This window comes from Schistocerca nitens, chromosome 1, assembly GCF_023898315.1.
Source record: "Schistocerca nitens isolate TAMUIC-IGC-003100 chromosome 1, iqSchNite1.1, whole genome shotgun sequence".
Taxonomy (NCBI): domain Eukaryota; kingdom Metazoa; phylum Arthropoda; class Insecta; order Orthoptera; family Acrididae; genus Schistocerca; species Schistocerca nitens.
The window spans coordinates 858422715-858440427 of record NC_064614.1 but is presented as its reverse complement, the minus strand read 5'-3'; the positions used below and the strand labels follow the sequence as shown (position 1 = coordinate 858440427).

The following is a 17713-nucleotide window of genomic DNA, read 5'->3' as shown; positions in this document are numbered from 1 at the left end:
GGTCTTGCAGTGCTCTGTCAAACTCTTCACGCAGTATCTTATCTCCCATTTCATCTTCATCTACATCCTCTTCCATTTCCATAATACTGTCCTCAAGTACATCGCCCTTGTATAAACCCTCTATATACTCCTTCCACCTTTCTGCCTTCCCTTCTTTGCTTAGAACTGGGTTGCCATCTGAGCTCTTGATATTCATACAAATGGTTCTCTTCTCTCCAAAGGTCTCTTTAATTTTCCTGTAGGCAGTATCTATCTTACCCCTAGTGAGACAAGCCTCTACATCCTTACATTTGTCCTCTAGCCATCCCTGCTTAGCCATTTTGCACTTCCTGTCGATCTCATTTTTGAGACGTTTGTATTCCCTTTTGCCTGCTTCATTTACTGCATTTTTATATTTTCTCCTTTCATCAATTAAATTCAATATTTCTTCTGTTACCCAAGGATTTCTATTAGCCCTCGTCTTTTTACCTACTTGATCCTCTGCTGCCTTCACTACTTCATCCCTCAGAGCTACCCATTCTTCTTCTACTGTATTTCTTTCCCCCATTCCTGTCAATTGTTCCCTTATGCTCTCCCTGAAACTCTCTACAACCTCTGGTTCTTTCAGTTTATCCAGGTCCCATCTCCTTAAATTCCCACCTTTTTGCAGTTTCTTCAGTTTCAATCTGCAGTTCATAACCAATAGATTGTGGTCAGAATCCACATCTGCCCCTGGAAATGTCTTACAATTTAAAACCTGGTTCCTAAATCTCTGTCTTACCATTATATAATCTATCTGATACCTATTAGTATCTCCAGGATTCTTCCAGGTATACAACCTTCTTTTATGATTCTTGAACCAAGTGTTAGCTATGATTAAGTTATGCTCTGTGCAAAATTCTACAAGGCGGCTTCCTCTTTCATTTCTTCCCCCCACTCCATATTCACCTACTATGTTTCCTTCTCTCCCTTTTCCTACTGACGAATTCCAGTCACCCATGACTATTAAATTTTCGTCTCCCTTCACTACCTGAATAATTTCTTTTATCTCGTCATACATTTCATCAATTTCTTCATCATCTGCAGAGCTAGTTGGCATATAAACTTGTACTACTGTAGTAGGCATGGGCTTTGTGTCTATCTTGGCCACAATAATGCGTTCACTATGCTGTTTGTAGTAGCTAACCCGCACTCCTATTTTTTTATTCATTATTAAACCTACTCCTGCATTACCCCTATTTGATTTTGTATTTATAACCCTGTAATCACCTGACCAGAAGTCTTGTTCCTCCTGCCACCGAACTTCACTAATTCCCACTATATCTAACTTTAATCTATCCATTTCCCTTTTTAAATTTTCTAACCTACCTGCCCGATTAAGGGATCTGACATTCCACGCTCCGATCCGTAGAATGCCAGTTTTCTTTCTCCTGATAACGACGTCCTCTTGAGTAGTCCCCGCCCGGAGATCCGAATGGGGGACTATTTTACCTCCGGAATATTTTACCCAAGAGGACGCCATCATCATTTAATCATACAGTAAAGCTGCATGTCCTCGGGAAAAATTACGGCTGTAGTTTCCCCTTGTCTTCTTGTCTTAATCTTCAATATCTTTTTAACTATTAATTCACATTTTTCAATAAACAAATTTACATCACCATCTGGTGATCTATATAGACTAACTAGCACTGTATTTTCATTCATTAGTTTTACACAGCTAAACTCCCCATCTAGTTCTGAGGAGTACAGAGCTACATCAATTCTGGAAAACTTTATTCCTTCTATGACAAAAATTCCAGCCTCACCATCCTTTCTCTGTTTTCTACATATCATGTCTCCTACAACATACCCTTGGGGAAAAAATATATTTACTTGTTCTTGGGTTAGGCAGTGCTCTGATACACATGTAACATCTACATGCTCAGTGTAACATAAATGTTCTAATTCTAAAATCTTATTTCTAATACAACAAATGTTAACTTGTAGAAAAGTAGGTAGTTTGTCTGTATTCCTCTGAGAGCAATTTGACTCTATATCTGAAGTTGTAGGTTCAGTTAATGTCTTTAACCTTGTTGCACTGTGATAATCTGTGTTACGATAGTCATGTACCAGTTCATCCACTTGATGACTCACTTTGTTAACTGCTTCCTTCTGTGAAACCACTGCTGATCCCACCAAAAATCCCGGACGCTTGATTGTGGTTTTTTTCTTCGGGTTGACTGCCGTATTCAACCTGTAGGTATTCTCACTCCTTGGGCTCAAGTTGCTATTGTTCTTTTTGCAAGTAGGTCTCTCTTCTTATACAGTGTCTTCTTTCCTGCCACATCATTTGCTGCTTCTTCTGACTTTTGTACTGATCTCTTGGGTATGTTTATTTCTTGAGTAACTGTCCTCTCCACACATACAGAATTCACTTTTAAGGATTCTGTTGTTATTTGTGCTGAAGTTGTGTCAGTAAAAATTTTCACTGATTCTTTATCTGAGACTGCAGCATCCTTCCATTTAAGTTCTATTGCTGTTTTGTACACTTCCCTGCTTGTTTCCACTGATTCATATAAATCCTTGTGGCAATTAGTTCTTTAGCAGTTGCATTTAGGTACTGTCCATGTGCTGTATATAGTCCTCGTTCCTAGGAGTATTTATTTTTCTGTTTGTGGATTGAATTTCTTGGTTTACACAAGACAATTCAGGCAGATCATGCCTGTGTGATACTCCAACTACAATCACATTTGTAATGCTGACAAGGCTTTTTGCGGTGAAGAAATTGCCAAGTTGGCTTCATTCTTTGCTGTCATTAGCCCCTGTCCACATAACTGCAAAATCTTCATTTGTCAGCTTATGCAGATCATTGCATTTTTTAAATATTACACTAGTGGTAGCACCTGGTATCACCTTTCCTTCAACGTCATATTCATTTGAAGCTAAATTTAAAATGTTTCTCGCACAGTCTCTGCCATGGATATCAGAGGCAATGAATATTTTGGGTCTCCTACTCACTGACTCACTCTCAAGAGCAAAGGTTTGCATTTTCATTGCTGCACCCTTAGATTGCTTTCCTGTCAGAACTGCGTTCTGTGTTATAAATTGTGCTTTATGTTGAACACCTCGAATATGAAGTTTTTACACATTTCTTTCTTGGCTGATTTTCGCTTCTGTAGTTCGTTTGTCAGTACACATATAATTGTTTTTGAATACTTAAGTTCCTTTCTTACTATTCTGACTTCATTCTTTAACTTTTTGCACACACAAGTTTTTAATGGGCCTGTTTTAATTTTGGCCATATTGTCACATTCAGTATGAAAACAATCACTGCATTTCCAGCTTTTCACTCTATTCATTGCATTTACACACAAGTAATGGAATTTCCTCTTACACTTTGCACAACTCACTCCTTTTCTTGCTATTTTGTTACAGGAACACAGTTTATTCACACTTCCTCCTCACTTATTTCGTAAATAGTATTCAAATTTTCCGAACTGGTCCGGCCATTGTGCACGAGTTAGTTAGAAAACACAATATGTCCCTGTTCTTTCAGCAGATCGCCGTACTTTCAGTTACATACAGACAACAATTACTAATCCACATGTACTTACCATAATATGTTTAGCTTAAGCTCATTAAACTATCAAAGTAACTTATTTTATGCACAACATTATCAGTACACAGCCACTCTAGGGATAGGTTCTGAGATGAGCCTAAGAATTTGGGGAGAGACTGGAAATCTTGCCTGATTTCTGGAATGGGATCATCGTGGCAGGATTTGTAGGTGGATGAATCTGATAGCTGGCAGAGTCCTTCTGAGAGGTAATCTTTGGGGTTCAAAACAACAGTGGTGGAGCCTTTGTCAACAGGTAGCATTATAAGGTTGGGATACGTTTTTAGAAGGTGGATTGCCATTTTGTTGCAGATTTAAATATATTATTATTGCTTAGTTAATTAAAAATATTCTTTATTTATTTATTATTATAAATAAATATTCTTTATGTGTATTTCTATTTTAATTATTGGTATAGTTATTGGTTTTAGTTGGTTTAGCTTAATTCTTATTTCCTTTTATCTTTACTCTCCTGAGACCCTGGAAAATATAAATATTTCAGTTTAAATACCACAGGAGAGCAAGAGCTGTATTCCGCAGTGGCGATCTCGCAGAAATTCCTCATTGTTATCTGCTCCACCTGAAATCTTTAAAACCTTTACTCGCTTTGCAGATCGCTCGGCACAACTGTGCACTATTTTGTTTGACGAGTCTGGATGATAGGTCCAACTATTTAGCAAGTTAAAGTTTATTAATTTGGAGATAATATCAATACAAATCTCGACTGCAGAAAATGCAGGTTCGCACTATCGTTCCAAACTTCACCTCTGAACGATCCACGTCTCATAATATCTGTACCATGATAATTAATTTTGGTATGGAGATATACATAACTTGAGTACTCAATGTTAGTTATTGGATTGTATTTTGTGCAAAAAACTATTTGAACATTTACTACATACCATAATGGCGTCTCACGACAATACACTCTCTCTCTCTCTCTCTCTCTCTCTCTCCAGTCTCCTTTCACACATCCAATCTCTCCATTTCCTTCACAAAGAGTCCATAAAACAAATCTTTGGTTCAGTAAGACACAGAGATGCGTTTGTATCATGGAACATCTGATTCTCACAGTTGGTATATGCTGTTCACTACAATATCAATTCGTCGCATCCAAATTGGAGTTTTGCATACATCGGTACACCAAGGTTTGAGGTTAAAGAATTCTGGAGAGTTAACAGGGGGTGATTTGGGGGCAGTTGGGCTGGATCACAGTTGGGAGGAGGAGTGAACAAAGTGCGGCAGGGTTCAACATTGGCATTTGGTTGAGTCCGACTTGTAGAGCAGGTTACAAAAAAGTGTTTCCACTGTAGGGACTGGGAGAAGGAGAGAAGGTCTTTAACAAGTCCTGCATCAAAGGACTGATATTTCTGTGGGGCTAAGGCATGTTTCAGGTCTGGTTAGGTTCTGGATTCTGTATGGTGGTGGGAGGGGTTTTTGAGGGTGGGGTAAACTTTGTAGGTCTGCATGGCTAGGTCTGTCACCTATGAGGGTATGTGGGGGAGATTTGGAGGTTGTTGTAGAGGTGGTGGATAGGGGTAGTCCAAGGCAGGAGTAAGAAGTGAACAGGTTGGAGAGTTTATTGAGGTGGTACTGTGTACACTCCAGGAGAGCAAGACTCAGGGTGTGATATGGGATACAGGAATTTCCGATCGCATAGCAAGAGAATTTTACAGATGGAGAGGAGGTATTGCATGAGCCTGATTTACGTGATTTTGCAGGACTTTGTTGGTGAGGATTAAGGACTGGAAGAATCTGAACAGATGGAGGTCATTGTGGAAGGAAAGGTTGCAGCCGGAGAGGGGTAATTTGATGGTAAGGTCATTTGGGGGGGGGGGATTCCATGAGCCAAGTAACAACACATGAACAGTACGTGACACTTGGTTATGGCTAGGGATAAGGAAACTTTCCTGTATTGACGCTGATGGAAGGAGCAAGGATTCTTTGTGGAGGATAAAAACATCTAAAAATACATATATAACATGCAAAAAGTTCACAAAAATACACCAAAGTATGTGGGTTCAAATGGTTCAAATAGTTCTGAGCACTATGGGACTCAACTGCTGAGGTCATTAGTCCCCTAGAACTTAGAACTAGTTAAACCTAACTAACCTAAGGACATCACAAACATCCATGCCCGAGGCAGGATTCGAACCTGCGACCGTAGCGGTCTTGCAGTTCCAGACTGCAGCGCCTTTAACTGCATGGCCACTTCGGCCGGCAAAGTATGCGGGGAAAAATCACATATGAAATATGGGGAAGATGAAATCTGATGAAGTAGGTCTAGAGTGAAAATCAACTGAAATCTACATGAAAACATACTGAGATCAAAGAAAGAAAGAAATAAAAAGAGTGTAATGTGGGTTGCAAGTCTGTGGGTGGATAAGAGTAAAGAAAGGGGCAGCAGGTGTGACTAGATTGGCTGAGGTTAGTATATGTGATATGGAATAAGAGAGAAGAAAGAGTGGGGGTTGGGGAGGAAATGGTAGGATGAGGTACAAGTTTGTGTGATCCAGGAAGGTACGGAAAATAACATGCTAAAATATGCAAGAGTGATGCAGACAGAGCGATCAAGTTGAAGGTCTAGGATTAACGATACCGGCGGGAGTAATGTGGGACATGAGATGCAGCACCAACAATCAGTGCGGTCTTGTAGCCAACTGCTGTGCGCAGATGGTTGATACAGTGTGGCTCATAAGTTGAACATGTGATGCAGTTTGAATGGCGACAAGTGACACACAGGAAAGAAGAGAAAGCAAGGTAGACACCAAGTATAGCAGTGCTTTAGAAAATTAGTAACAAAGGGAAAAAGTAGTAACAAAGGGAAAAAGTAGTAACAAAGGGAAAAAGTAGTAACAAAGGGAAAAAGTAGTAACAAAGGAAAACAGCACTGGTTTACGGGATGGAAGAATAGCCTTTAGGCCAAATCAAACGACTGAAAATCAAGGAAGGAATAATGCAATATTATGGAAAGGATAGATTACTAACCACCACATAGCAAAGATGATGAGTCACAGATAGGCACAACAAAGAGATTTTTTGATGGGGTGAGGAGGAGGCTGAGGAAGGGAAGGGGATGGATAGCAGGATAGTGGTGAGAAAAGGTAAAGGGCTACTTTTGGGAGAATACATGGATAAGGGGAGGTAGGGAGGGCGAGAGAGAGAGAGAGAGAGAGAGAGAGAGAGAGAGAGAGTGTAATGTGGGTTGCAAGTCTGTGGGTGGATAAGAGTAAAGAAAGGGGCAGCAGGTGTGACTAGATTGGCTGAGGCTGGCTACATGAAGTCGGAACGTTGTACAGAGGACAGGAAGAGAGAGGGGTGTGGGGGTGTGTGGGGAGGGGAATGGGCAGCACAAAATGAGAGGAGTAAAAAGTCTGTGGGTACATTGGTGGAACAGAGGATTGTGTGGTGCCGGAGTGTAAACTGGCGAGTGGGTAGCTGGATGTAGGACAACAACTAACGAAGGTTGAGCCAGGAGGGCTACTTGAACGTAGGTCATGCTACAGGGAGAGTTGTCACACTATAGGAAGAGTTCCCACATGCGTAATTCAGAAAAGCACGAGTTGCTAGGAAGGATCCAGATGGCACAGGCTGTGAAGCAATCACTGAAATCAAAAACGTCATGTTAGGTGGCTTGCTCAGCAACAGAGTGGTCCAGCTGTTTCTTGGCCACAGTTCGTCGGTGGCCACTCGTGTGGACAGACAGCTTGTTGGTTGTCCTACCTCTGATATGATAGGTGATGTTTGTGACCGGAATAGAGTAGCTGGTGGTGGGAGGATGGATGGAACAGGTCGTGCATCTAGATCTATTACAGGGATATGAGCCATGAGACACGGGATAGGGAGCAGGAGTTGAGTAGGGATGGGTGAGGATACTGTATAGGTTCGGCAGGTGGTGGAATACCAATGTGGGAGGAATGGGAAGGATAGTGGATAGGCCATTCCTCTTATCAGATCATGGTAAGAAGCAATAGAATATGATTTAGTTGCCTCAGTACTCGGTGAAACTGGATCACAAGGGGAATGCTCATCTGTGACCAGGCGGTGGGACTTCAAGAGGTGAGGGACCAGGGACATCTGTTTCTGTACAAGGTTGGGATGGTAATTATGGTCCACGAATGCCTCAGTGAGACCCTTGGTGTATTTCAAGAGAGATTACTCATCACTACAGATGCAACAGCCATGATTGACTAGGCTGTGTAGAAGGGAATTCTTGGTATGGAATCGATGGCAACTGTCAAAGTGAAGGTTTTGTTGGTGGTTGGTAGATCTGATATGGTTGGTGGTACTGATTTACCTATCTTTGAGGTCGAGATCAATATCGAGGAAGGTGGCTTAGGTTGAGGAGGACCAGGTGTTGAGGTTCTGGAGGAATGTGGATAGTGTGGCCTCATCCTTGATCCAGATCAGGAAGATGACATTAGTGAATCTGAGCCAGGTAAGGGGTTTAGGAGTCTCAGTAGTTAGAAAGGATTTCTTTAGTTGGCCTATGAATAGGTTGGCATAGGATAGTGCCATGCAGGTGCCCAGTCCTGTACCTAGGATTTGTTTATAGGTGACCCCTTCAAAGGAAAAGTAACTGTGGGTGAGAATATAGTTGGTTATGGAGACTAGGAAGTTGCAGGTTTGGAATCTGTTTGGTGTAGGGAAAGGTCATGTTCAATAGAGGCAAGGCCATGGGCATCAGGGATGTTAGTGTAAAGGGTGGTGGCATAAATAATGATGAGCATGACACCATGTGGTAAAGGAACCGAAACTGTGGAGAGTCGGTGGAGGAAATGATAGGTATCTTTTATACAGGAGATTCATTGATAAATCATCATCATCTGGATCTAGGGTGAGGACAGCCTATACACATTTCTCCAAAACCTCAACACCTCTTCCCATTCAATTAACCTTGTCCTCCTCAACTCAACAAGCCACCTTCCTCAATGTTAACCTTCACCTCAAAGATGGCTACGTCAGTACCTTCATCTGTATCAAATCTACTAACCACCTGCAATACCTTCACTTTGACAGCTGCCATCCATTCCATACCAAGAAGTCCCTTCTATACAACCTACCCAACCATGGCAGTTGCATATGTAGTGATGAGCAGTCTCTCTCGAAATACACCAAGGGTCTCACTGAGGCCTTCATGGACCATAATTACACTCCCAACCTTGTACGGAAACAGATCTCCCTGATTCCCCATCTCCCAATGTCCTAGCACTGGCCACAGATGAGCTTTCCCCCCATGAATCAGTTCCACCGAGGACTGGAGCAACTAAATCATATTCTACACCAGGGTTTCTACTACTTCTCACCATGCTCTGAAAAGAGGAATGTCCTACCCACTATGCTTCCCACTTCTCCCACTGTGGTATTCCACCACCCACCGAACAGTCACGATGTCCTCATCCATCCCTACACAACTCCCACTCCCAACCCCTTGCCTCATGGCTCATATCTCGCAACTACTGTGTTGTGTTCTATGTGGGCATGACAACCAACAAGCTGTTTGTTTGCATGAATGGCCACCAACAAACCGGATCACACAGCTGCTAAGCACACTGCCCGGCACAACATTCTCCATTTTAATGGCTGCTTCACACTGTGCCATTTGGATCCTTCCTATCAATACCTGCTTTTCTGAATTGCATGGGTGAGACCTCTCCTTACAGTGTACCCTACGTTCCCTAACCCTCCTGGTCTAAACCTGCATTAGTCTTTGTCATGCACCCACTTATTTCCTTCTCTGTTTGGACTACACTACACTACATAGCCCTCTATTCCATTAAGCACCCACATTCTCTTCACTTCTCTCTTTTACCACCGCCCCTACACCCCCCCTCCACCTCCACTGCCTCCCCTCCATCTAACCTCCCGACAGCACCTAGCTGTCCTACGATCTTGTCCCTGTATGCTCCCACAAGCAGCACTTTATTGTCATTGTCCCTCCCCCTCCCTCTCCCTGTCCCAGCCTCCTTCTTACCCCCAACACCCAGAGAGCTTCTCCCATCAAGTGCTGCTACTCGGAGTCTGGTTTCGACGGCCAGAGACTGTGGTCATGGGTGTGAGAGTTGCGTTTGCATGTGTGTGTGTGTGTGTGTGTGTGTGTGTGTGTGTGTGTGTGTTTGTTGTCTAATTCCGATAAAGGCATTTTTGACTGAAAGTTTACTTGATTGACAGTCCTTTTTGTTGTGCCTGTTTGCAACTCAGCATGTCTGCTATATGGTGAGTAGTAATCTACCCTTTTTATAATACTGTCATTATTCCATCCTGGACATTCCATTGTTTAACTTAGTTCAGCAGTGTGACATTTATGCAACCACTTACTGTGCGACATGTTTTATTTAGCATGACATTTACTTTCTTTGTATTGCAGATCTGTTCCAAATTTGTAGGCATATTTGGCTGGAGAGAATTAAAGGCCATTAGCTGTTGTTTCAAGAACAGGAAAATTTGCATCATGTTTGCTGTACACCAATTTTCTCAGGGCATTATTTCTTGCTGCCAATTTTTTGGGTGTATATTCACAATGGTTCTTTAAAGTGTTTAAATAATGTTATGACTTTGGCAATTACATGCTCTCCTGCGGCACCATAATTTTCAGTGACCAGAATCAGCAATAATGTCCAATGGCTTATCCGACCTGTATAGTAAAACAGTTCAAAATAGATGCTGGCAACTGATTCTCAGCCATCAATAACTTGTTAGCAAGAGGTTTCTACTTTATTACTTCCTGTAAGCATCATCAATTTAAAACTTCAACTAATTGTAGGACCCCAGAGTTGTTTTGCATCACATGCTGCAGCTGTACACATTCTTGATGCTTCTTCATGCTTTCTAGTGTTATCTGCTCACCTTCCATTATGTTGTCTTCGTGGTCCTTTCATATCGTCTTAGCAATTCACCCAACTGCTTGTTGAGCAACAATCAGTTTTCGAATGGTTTTCATACTGAAAATCCATGTGTCATTGATGTAAGTTTGATTATAAACCTTCCAACGTGTAAACATTGGCAGTTTAATTTTGAAAACTCTAGTTACAACAAAATATTGCTATCTCCACACCTCTTATCATTTTCTGTTTATTTCTTTTCCCGTCTTTCCAGTGATTATCTTTAGCTGTCCTAAATACAAAAGTTTATCAAGTGGTTCTATCACTTCATTTTTAATTTATATAATATTCTTTTGATGTGCTGACCATATATAATTTTAGCTCTAGTGTATTTTAATTCCAAATTTCCTGTATTGACTACTTCTATGAGGTGCATTCAAGTTCTAAGGCCTCCGATTTTTTTTTCTAATTAACTACTCACCCGAAATCGATGAAACTGGCGTTAGTTCTCGGCGTAATCGCCCTGCAGACGTACACATTTTTCACAACGCTGATGCCATGATTCCATGGCAGCGGCGAAGGCTTCTTTAGGAGTCTTTTTTGACCACAGGAAAATCGCTGAGGCAATAGCAGCACGGCTGGTGAATGTGCGGCCACGGAGAGTGTCTTTCATTGTTGGAAAAAGCCAAAAGTCACTAGGAGCCAGGTCAGGTGAGTAGGGAGCATGAGGAATCACTTCAAAGTTATTATCACAAAGAAACTGTTGCGTAACATTAGCTCGATGTGCGGGTGCGTTGTCTTGGTGAAACAGCACACGCGCAGCCCTTCCCGGACGTTTTTGTTGCAGTGCAGGAAGGAATTTGTTCTTCAAAACATTTTCGTAGGATGCACCTGTTACCTTAGTGCCCTTTGGAACGCAATGGGTAAGGATTACACCCTCGCTGTCCCAGAACATGGACACCATCATTTTTTAAGCACTGACGGTTACCCGAAATTTTTTTGGTGGCGGTGAATCTGTGTGCTTCCATTGAGCTGACTGGCATTTTGTTTCTGGATTGAAAAATGGCATCCACATCTCATCCATTGTCACAACCGACGAAAAGAAAGTCGCATTTATGCTGTCGTTGCGCGTCAACATTGCTTGGCAACATGCCACACGGGCAGCCATGTGGTCGTCCGTCAGCATTCGTGGCACCCACCTGGATGACACTTTTCTCATTTTCAGGTCGTCATGCAGGATTGTGTGCACAGAACCCACAGAAATGCCAACTCTGGAGGCGATCTGTTCAACAGTCATTCGGCGATCCCCCAAAACAATTCTCTCCATTTTCTCGATCATGTCGTCAGACCGGCTTGTGCGAGCCAGAGGTTATTTCGGTTTGTTGTCACACGATGTTATGCCTTCATTAAACTGTCGCACCCACAAATGCACTTTCGACACATCCATAACTCCATCACCACATGTCTCCTTCAACTGTCGATGAATTTCAATTGGTTTCACACCATGCAAATTCAGAAAATGAATGATTGCACGCTGTTCAAGTAAGGAAAACATCGCCATTTTAAGTATTTAAAACAGTTCTCATTCTCGCCGCTGGAGGTAAAATTCCATCTGCCATACGGTGCTGCCATCTCTGGGATGTATTGACAATGAACGCGGCCTCATTTTAAAACAATGCGCATGTTTCTATCTCTTTCCAGTCCGGAGAAAAAAAATCGGAGGCCTTAGAACTTGAATGCACCTCGTATTAGGTACCGAAGGATTTCTGACCTAGAGGCACACATGCAACACATGAAAAGTGTGCAAAAGTGATTCAGTGCAGAAAGACACTATTTACTGCTAAACAAGTTTCAGATCAGATGATATAATTGTGTACAGGTATACATGTAATAGGACTTTAAGTACATTTTCCTGGGTTATATGTACATATTTATATCCTGAAAATGGGCATAGAGGCTGAAAGCAGCTGATTGCGTCAGATGTACATCTTGTGTATAACAAAGGAGAAATGAAACAATGGAAAGTCCACATTGGAATATCAAAAATGTTATGTAAAGGATAGACTGCTACTCATCGTGAAGATGACACAACTGAGTTGCAGACAGGCACAACAAAAAGACTTACACACTGAGCTTACAGTCAAACCTTTCATCAGAAAGGAAAAGAAACACACTCACTCATTCACACAAACGAGCACACTTCACATGCACACGATCACTGTCTCCAACACCTCCAGCCAGAAGGAAACTGTATCACATCGAGCAGAAGCAGCAATCCAAAGTGGGGCATGGTAAGGGGAGGGATAGTAGGTTACAGTTGCGGGGAGTCAATGTTGTCTCATGGAGCATGCACGGCCTAGGTGGCAGTACAAGAATGCTCTGTGCTGTCAGGATGCTCCGGGTTGGGAAGGGGGGCAGGGGCAGAAAAGGAGAGGAGCAGAGAAGGAGAGAAGACCAGTGGGTGTGTTGGCACACAGCAGTGCACAATGAGGGTGAGTGGACATTAATTAGGAGGAGGTGATAAGAAAGGGTGCAGAAACTGTTGAGCATTAGCAAGTCTGCAATTTATTTACCTCTGCTGCTATCAGTTAATTTGCCTCTCAAATAGCAAAATTCATCTATATAATTTTCCCCATTCCCAAGCAAATTATTCTGTAACACTTCAGGACGTGTCCTATCAATCTATTCCTTCTTTTACACTGAAGCGTCATAAATTCCTTTTCTCCCTGGTTTGACTCAGTACATCTTCATTACTTACACATTCAGCCCATATAATCTTCATCAATCTTCTGTAGCATCACATTTTATAAGCTTCTATTTTCTTGCCTGTAATGTTTGTTGTCTGTGTCTCACTTCAATATATTGGTCCACTCAAGACAAATAGTTTCAGACAAGACTTTTTAACGCTTAAATTTATGTTTGACATTAACAAATTTCTTTTCTTCAAAAAAGGTTCTCCTCCAATATCAAGTCTGCATTTTATATCTCCTTTACCTCTGCTGCTGTCAGTTAATTTGCTTCCCAAACAGCAAAATTCATATATTATAAGGGGTGTTTAAAAAGAAATGAGCCAGAGGCATAATTACAGAAACCAGTATCTGTTTGTTAGAAGTATTGACTCTGGCTGTTGAGATACTTGTCCCTTGTCCCACCACAGTGGGCAGTGAATGGCCGCCTCATAAAATTCCCAGGGCTTCGACATTAACCAGTTCCACATGTACAGCTGACTTGTTTGCCCCTCAGAGCCTTTTTAAGGGGACCAAAAATGGTGTATTCACAGGGAGAGAGGTCCTGACTGTATGGAGGGTGGCCGAGAACCTCCCATTTTAATTTCTGCAGGAGTGCTGTGACTGTGTTGACTGTATGAAGCCTTGAATTGTCATGGAGTAACATGATCCCACAGGTGAGATTGCCTGGACATTTTGATTTGATCGCTTGGCGAAGGGTGGTCAAGGTTTGTGAGTAACGCTGGGCATTCACTGTTGTCCCATGCTTCAGGAAGTGAATCAGAAGGGGGCCATTTTGGTCAAAGAAGAATGTCAGCATAACCTTTCCTGCACTCGTGTGGGTAGCCTTGGCTTTTTCTCGTGGTAGTGATGACCCTGGATGCTTCCACTGGAGACTTCGTCGTTTTGATTCTGGTTCGAAGTGATGACACCATGAGTCATCTCCAGCCACCACTCATGCCAGGAATGCATTCCCTTCCAGAGCATAGTGCAGCAGATGAGCAAGACAGTGGGCCATTTGACATGCTTCCTGGTGTGGCTTTAGACTGTGGGGCCCCCATTGGACACACAGTTTGCGCATGTGTAGTCGTTCCTTCATGATGGTGTGAACACTTCTGATGCTGAATCTGACCATGGCAGCTATTGCTTTCACTATCATTCGGCGGTCCTAGGTAATGAGTGCATCCACCAGCTGGATGATTTCATTGGTAAACCAGTGTGGTGCTCTAGACCATGCATCATTAGATAATGACACCCATCCTTCCCTGAAGCACTTGTGCCATGCCTTGATCTTTGCAAGGGACATGCATTGTTTGCCATACACTTGTGACATTTGTCGATGAATGTCCGTTCCTCCTACACCTTCCACTGTCGCAAAACACACAACACCTCTTTGCTCTTCTGTGGATGCCTCCGCATCACTGTTTGCAATGCGACTGGCAGTGCTGGACGACTGATGCATGCTGCTGCTAACTCTGTATAGTCACGTGACATGCACATGTGCCATCTAGCGACTGGTTGTGAACTTCCACGCTCTGGTCAGAACCACACATCGTTATACTTGCCATGATATTACCTTCCTGTCACTGGTTTGCACTTTCCAGACTCCAGCTTGTTTCTTTTTGAACATCCCTTATACTTTTAGTGTCATTCCTTAATTTAATTATCTTTGCATCACCTTATTTAAGATGATTGCATTCCGTTATGCTGGTATTATTTTTATTTATCATCTTATAACCTCCTTTTTTTTTTCAGCTCTATCCATTCTGGCTGGCCGAAGTGGCCGTGCGGTTAAAGGCGCTGCAGTCTGGAACCGCAAGACCGCTACGGTCGCAGGTTCGAATCCTGCCTCGGGCGTGGATGTTTGTGATGTCCTTAGGTTAGTTAGGTTTAACTAGTTCTAAGTTCTAGGGGAATAATGACCTCAGCAGTTGAGTCCCATAGTGCTCAGAGCCATTTGAACCATCTATCCATTCTATTCACCTCATCTACCAAGTCGTGTGCTCTCTCAGATACGATTACGTGCCATCGGCAAACTAAGTTTTCTTTTTATTTCTTTTTCCTAACATTTAATGTCTTTTCCAAATTTCTCCCTGGTTTCCATTACTGCTTTCTCCGTGAACAAATTGAACAATATGGATTTTAGGCTACAAATCTGACTCTCTCCTTTCTGAGCTACTGCCTCCCTTTTACGTCCTCTGATCTTCTAACAGCAGCCTGGTTTCTGTATAAGTTTAAATAACCTTTCAACACCTGCATTAAATCACCAACAATTTCAAGATTTCAAATAGTGTATTGTTTCAAATTCACAAATTATAAATGTAGGTTTACATGTAGGTTTACCTTTCTTCAATCTATAATCTATGATAAGTCATAAGGTTAGTATTGCCTAGTGTGTTCCTACTTCCTTTCCATTTTTCTGTAAATAATTCAATTAAGTATTTTGCGGTCATGACTTACAGCAATAATGCTTCAGTAATACTCACACCTGTCTTCTTTAATACTGGGATATTACATTCTTCTTGAAGGCTATGGGAATTTCGGCTGTATCATGTATCCTGCACAGCAGGTGGAACAGTATTGTCATTGTTGGATCTCCCAAGAGTCTTAAAAATTTTGAAGCAATGTCATCTATCCCATGTGTCTTGTTTGAACTTATGTCTCTCAGTGCCTTGTCAAATTCTTCTCAGAGTATCACATCCTCCATCTCATCTTCATCCACTTCCTTTTCCCTTTCTGTGTAGTGTGCGTGTGTGTGTGTGAGAGAGAGAGAGAGACAGAGAGTGTTTGTGTACTCTTGCTTGTGGAAAAGTATTGGTCCTAAAGTTAGCAAAATTTTCAGTGTTGTTTATGTGCCTCCACTATTTGGTGGGTGGTTACCTTTACTTTACTTTATTATTTTTTATCAAGCATATTTAATAATTTTTTTTATCAACCACATTTAATAAACTGAAAAAGCTTAGTTATTCTCTATTGCTAAACAGTCTTATTTCATCTCCCCATGAAGGATGTTTAGTTTGGAATGAACATAGGAAGGGTGCGGATGAATTTGTAAGTGTAAAAATGATATTAGTCAGCCTACTTAGGAAATCAAACTATTATCAACAAAAAATCAATACAAAGCTTGTGTAACCTGAATTTCATATGCTGTTGCCTAACATACTGGCAAAATCACCTGACAAAAATGTATTCTACATTTATGTTTTATTCTATTCATAGATGGAATGATAAAAATACTGACAGGTTCCACTCACAGCAAGGGATTATAATTACAGGTATGATCTATAGGATATGTGAATAAATGTGGGTCTATGTCCTTTCTAATGGACAGTGCTTGTATCTTCATTATGATCATTTTTTTGGTGTGTTATATTCTATTAACACTTACTGTAATCCACGATTTTTCTCCTCTTCTGTCACTTGCACACTAGCCTCGTATTTTCCAGGGGCAAGAAAGTGGCAAAACTCGCCACTTCCATGGTTTAACTTCAAGGTAATTTTTTCACTTTCACTTCCTTTCTTGGAGATGAGGATATTTCTTGGGCCTCTTTCCGTAACACCAGTTGTTAAGTGGTGAGGAGTTATACTACCACAAACCTTGAAAGCAGAAGGATATATATCTGCCAGCTGTGGTGTATTAGGCGTTATCTTGACAGGTGTATCCTGGAATTGCATATCACCTGTAAAATAAAATAAATAATGGGTAAAACTCTTATAGATGCTTGATTTTTAAGGGCTAGTGAGACAAGCTCAATCCAGACCATCATACTTGACAAACAATTAAAAGTGTAACTAGTTTATATCACAACGAAAAAATGCAGATACAAATTGCATCTCTTTGGCTATATACCTTTGCAAATCTGCCTTAACTCTTAGACTTTCAGAGTCATCATCATTTTCTTCTAAAGTTTCCAGCCCCTGTCTGGGTCTCTTGGGAACATAAGTTCTCGAACTTTTCCTGTTGTCAGACTTTGGAATAATATACCAAAACATCAGTCTTGCTCGTCAATGAGTTATTGCCTCTACTATTTGATGAGCTGTTGCTTTTACACCAAAATAACTTCACTACTGTTAGTGTTTTACCATTTTCTATCGACCACATTTAATGAAAGTGGCAAAACTCACTACTTCCACGATTTATTTTCAAGACAACTGTACCACCTTCACTTTTTGTCTAGGAGATGTGGATATTTCTTGGGCCTCTTTCCACACACCAGGGGGAATGGCGTATTGTTTAGACCAGTAGACTGAAACGGGGGAGGGGGGGGGGGGATGATTTGTGGACAACAAGGAAGTGAAAGAAATTCTCCATTACTACTCAAGTTTCTTTATTTAATTCTGTTGAATGCTGTTGATCTGATCATGACCTTCTGTTTGCATTCTGCTTGAAAGCACCAAAATTCAGACTAAGATTGGTTGGTTGGTTGGTTGGTTGGTGGGGAGGAGACCAAACAGTGAGGTCATTGGTCCCATCAGATTAGGAAAGGATGGGGAAGGAAGTCGGCTGTGACCTTTCAAAGGAACAATCCTGGCATTTGCCTGAAGCGATTTAGGGAAATCACAGGAAACCTAAATCAAGATGGCCTGATGTG

General features: G+C 41.6%; 1 protein-coding gene across 1 annotated transcript in view; it reads right to left on the bottom strand.

Annotated features, from left to right (window-relative positions):
- LOC126263492 (nodal modulator 3) overlaps positions 1 to 17713 on the bottom strand; it is a 172565-nt gene that overhangs the window by 75190 nt on the left and 79662 nt on the right. The window contains exon 7 of the mRNA XM_049960588.1: positions 16510 to 16801. Within this exon, the coding sequence (XP_049816545.1) occupies positions 16510 to 16801 (292 nt within the window). The remainder of the gene's footprint in view (positions 1 to 16509; positions 16802 to 17713) is intronic.